Source organism: Priapulus caudatus, unplaced genomic scaffold, assembly GCF_000485595.1.
Source record: "Priapulus caudatus unplaced genomic scaffold, Priapulus_caudatus-5.0.1 Scaffold725, whole genome shotgun sequence".
Classification (NCBI taxonomy): Eukaryota; Metazoa; Priapulida; class Priapulimorpha; order Priapulimorphida; family Priapulidae; genus Priapulus; species Priapulus caudatus.
Genome location: NW_014577786.1, coordinates 125664 through 129815, shown reverse-complemented (window position 1 = coordinate 129815; position 4152 = coordinate 125664). Strand labels below are relative to the sequence as shown.

The following is a 4152-nucleotide window of genomic DNA, read 5'->3' as shown; positions in this document are numbered from 1 at the left end:
CTCTCACGTCTATCTCTCTATCTCTCTCCCACTTCTCTCTCTCTATCTCTCTCTCTCTCTCTCTCTCTCTCTCTCTCTCTCTCTTTCTCGCTCATGCCTCTCTCTCTCTCACACAGGAGCATGAGTCTGAGGGCGGGCGTACGCCGCTGATGAAGGCAGCGCGCGCGGGACACCTGTGCACCGTGCAGTTCCTCAACTCTCGTGGGGCGGACGTGAACAAGTTCACGACGAACAACGACCACACGGTGCTGTCGCTCGCCTGCGCCGGCGGACACCTCGCCGTCGTAGAACTCCTCCTCGCCAACGGCGCCGACCCCTCGCACAAGCTAAAGGTACGTGCACGCGCGTGCTTGGTGCGGTACGGGGTCAGAACGCTTAGGCCAAAAAAAAATAGGTGTGTTAACTGTGTTTCCTATTGCATCGAAAACAAAAGTAGGGTAGGTAGGTAGGGAATTTTTTTATATATTTTTTTTTTCTTATTAATACAATTTTACATGTGTTTGCTAATTCGACATCTTACAGGTTATAAATCCTCGACAGGTTATCGGTCGACCGGAAACGCACCTATTTTTTTGTTTGGCCTTATCAGTAGTCTCCGATGCGACGGTTCGTTGCCGCGGTTCGATTGTCGCAAACGTGATGCGGGCGCGAAAGACCGAAGAGAAATTTCTCGGCGAAACTGCTCTTTCGTTGCGTGAAACGGTGCTGCAAAGCAGTAAGAAAACTTCTGATGAGATCGATAATTACATTGTCAGTGATCGTGATGACCGAGGACGCTTCCAGCGCGATCCGCAATCACAGCTACGATATTATTATTATTATAGATTAATCGAATTTAATCTGTAGGCAATACATTACCTATATGTACCACCAAAAGGTATCGCCACACAAGCACACCCGAGCCAGTGTTTGCCACTGAGCAGAAAAGGCTGCAGGCCCAGCAAAGCTGTAGGCCCGCCAATTTTGGAGCAAATTACAGTAATAAAACAGCATATCATGTTCTTCCTTGTGTTTATTAGTCATTATCAATGTCCATAATCATAATCCCTCTGTTTTTCCTTCCTCTCGTCGGATGACTGTTTATGCTTCTTTGCCGGGGGGGTGGGGGCTCACAATTAAGGAAACATCGTTGACTTGTTATATGTAGCTACTTGGTAACTACGACTCTCCACTTTGACAACAGAGAGACAGACTGGTAGTCTGGTACACATCGGTAGCAACGTAGTAGCGTCTCATAACATTGCGAGTGGAGCCGTCATACGTACACCAGTCTAACCATGTGTCGATCATACAGTCATGTCGATTGGTCAAAATCTGAGACACTTGCTCAGACCAGACACACGGTCACCCACCAATGAGAAACGATTTCATATTACTCGCAGTTCCGCACTCGACTGGCAACTTGCCCTTTAGTTTACTACACTGTGGTGCGCAGCTTGGAACAGGGTTCCAGGCTATCGCTCTTTCATAAATTTTACAATCAGGCTGCGCGAATATGCAGTGGGCGAACGCATTGTTTACATGTATGTCATGGTTTATCACGGATTAGTTTTCAAATAAATATCCCTGGAAGTTAATATGCAAGAAAATATTTCTACAGGTAACAGTTTCTTAGTGTTTCGAATTTTCGGTGTTCAAATAGCTCTAGGATCAGCGGGCCTGTTTTATCAAGAAGCTGTAGGCCCGGCATCGAAACTGTCGGCGACGGGCCGACGTGAATTTCGAACACTGACCCGAGCATGTAGACACCATGCTGAATTTGTAGAAAGACCACCCTCAAAAAAATAAAATAAAAAGCCTACCTACCTACCCAAACTTTTCAGCCTGGGTCGGGTGAGGGCAAACAAATTTTTTTTTAATTGTGGCCTTACAGTTCGCAGCTTCATCGTCGAGCTGTCGATATGTGACCGCGGGGTTTCCCGCAATCGAAAAATCGCTTAGTGCATTTTTCTTTAGTGCCGTTTCACGTCGGAGTGTACAAATTGTGAACTAGCATATACATACTGAGAGTCTGAGAGAGAGAGAGAGCGAGAGAGAGGGAGAGAGCGAGAGAGAGGGAGAGAGACTGAGAGAGTAAGGAAGCGAGAGAGAGAGAGAGATAGATAGATAGAGAGAGAAAGCAAGAGAGCGAAAGCAAGAGAGAGAGAGGGGGGGGGAGAGACCGAGAGAGTGAGGAAACGAGAGAGAGAGAGAGAGAGAGAGATAGATAAAGCGAGAGAGAGAGAGTGAGGAAGCAAGCGAGAAAGATAGATAGATAGAGAGAGAAAGCGAGAGAGAGAGAGAGAGATAGGGAAAAAGATTGAGAGGGGGAGACTGTGAGAGAGCGAACGAGAGAGAGAGAGACCGAGACCGAGAGAGCGTGATTAACCCCCCTCCTCCGTTTCCGTCTCTCCGACACAGGAATCGGCAAGTTGACAACGGTCGACGGCAAGGCATTCACGGACCCGGAGGTGCTGCGCAAACTGACGTCATCAGTGAGCTGTGCGCTGGACGAAGCGGCGGCGGCCCTGACGCGCATGCGCGCCGAAAACCCCGGTCAGCTCGGCATCGCAGATTGGTGAGTCGGTGGCTCGGTGGCGCCCTCTCGTGACGGTGGTGCGGGGCGGCGGCGGCGGTGCGGGTGGTGTCGCGGGACGGCATTCGTGGTACGATGCGTTCATAGCGATTCGTATCACGATACAGCATCGTTTTGCGGTACAGTATAGTATCACGATACAGCATCGTTTTGCGGTACAGTATAGTATCACGATACAGCATCGTTTTTACGCGAGCCGCGCCTCCACGCCCGCCAGCGACGAACGCCCACCCGCGTGCCGCGCCGGCGTCGGTGCGCGACGGCAACCGTTGTAGCTTTTTCAACCATCGGCCGTATCACACATCTTGGCCCCGATCGAGCGCCGAATCCCCTCGCGCCGCACGGTCGGACCACGCGAGTCTCGCCGTTCCCCGTTTTACCCGTGGCTTGGCCTACGACGGGAGGACGGTAGAGCAAACACGAGATCGGCGCTGCGCGGCGTGCAGACGACCTCTGCGAACGGTCATGTCGAAGGCATCGTGGTTCAGCTCTTACTGCTCGCACGCAATGCTGACAAGGAGCACCGCGACAAGAAAGGTGAGGCTGCAGACATCAAGCATTAACACTAACGATAACGATAACGATAACACGTAAGACCAGGAGCCCGCGCCGAAAGGTGAGGCTGCAGACATAAAAGCCATTAACACTAACGATAACGATAACGATAACACTAACCTGTATGTAGGTGTTTTACCTGTGTGTATGTAGGTGTTTTACCTGAGTAGTATGTAGGTGTTTTACCTGTGTGTACGTACGTGCATGTTTACGCTGTGTGTACGTACGTGTTTTTACCTGAGTCGGATGTAGTTGTTTACTGAGTTAAGTCCTGTATGGATGTTTTACGCGTGTGGTGTATGTAGGTGTTTTTACCTGTGTGTACGTACGTGTTTTACCTGTGTGTACGTACGTGTTTTACCTGTGTGTACGTACGTGTTTTACCTGTGTGTATGTAGGTGTTTTACCTGTTTGTATGTAGGTGTTTTACCTGTGTGTATGTAGGTGTTTTACCTGTGTGTATGTACGTGTTGCAGGCTTTACTCCGTTGATCCTGGCGGCGACGGCTGGACACGCCGGCGTCGTACAGATCCTGCTAGACAACGGCGCGGACATTGAGGCGGGGCAAGTTCAGAGCGCACAAAGGACACCGCGCTCTCTCTAGCCTGCTCCGGGGGACGCTACGAGGTGAGCGGGGGGTGGCAGGGAGGAGGATTGGCGGGGAGGCTGGATGGGGGGAGGGTGGGCGCGACCATGAGGCGGGCAGGTCAGAGCCACAAGGACTATACCGCGCGCTCTCTATAGCCTGCTCCGGGGGACGCTACGAGGTAAGCGGGGGCAGGGAGGAGGCAGGGAGGAAGTGTGGCGGTGGCAGGAGAAGAGGGGCGGGGGTAGCGTGGTGTGGAAGAGATGAGGTGAGATAGGTAGAGTGATGAAGAAACGACTGTAGAGAGCTAGCAGTAGCGATATCATCATCTCTCTAAGCAACGAATCTGCCGTGCTTGCGTTGCACGGCTCGTGAGGATCTTGCGTCACGGGGACGAACAGGCGCCCGTAACTGTGGTGACTACACGCGACACTCA

The 4152-nt window shown here is 51.4% G+C and overlaps 1 protein-coding gene across 1 annotated transcript in view; it reads left to right on the top strand.

Moving 5' to 3' along the window:
• LOC106813091 (ankyrin repeat domain-containing protein 17-like) overlaps positions 1-4152 on the top strand; it is a gene marked incomplete at its 3' end in the record, with an annotated part of 55351 nt that overhangs the window by 16131 nt on the left and 35068 nt on the right. The window contains 4 exon segments of the mRNA XM_014817146.1: positions 117-332; positions 523-715; positions 2401-2535; positions 3607-3694. Coding sequence (XP_014672632.1) covers positions 117-332; positions 523-715; positions 2401-2535; positions 3607-3694 — 632 coding nt within the window.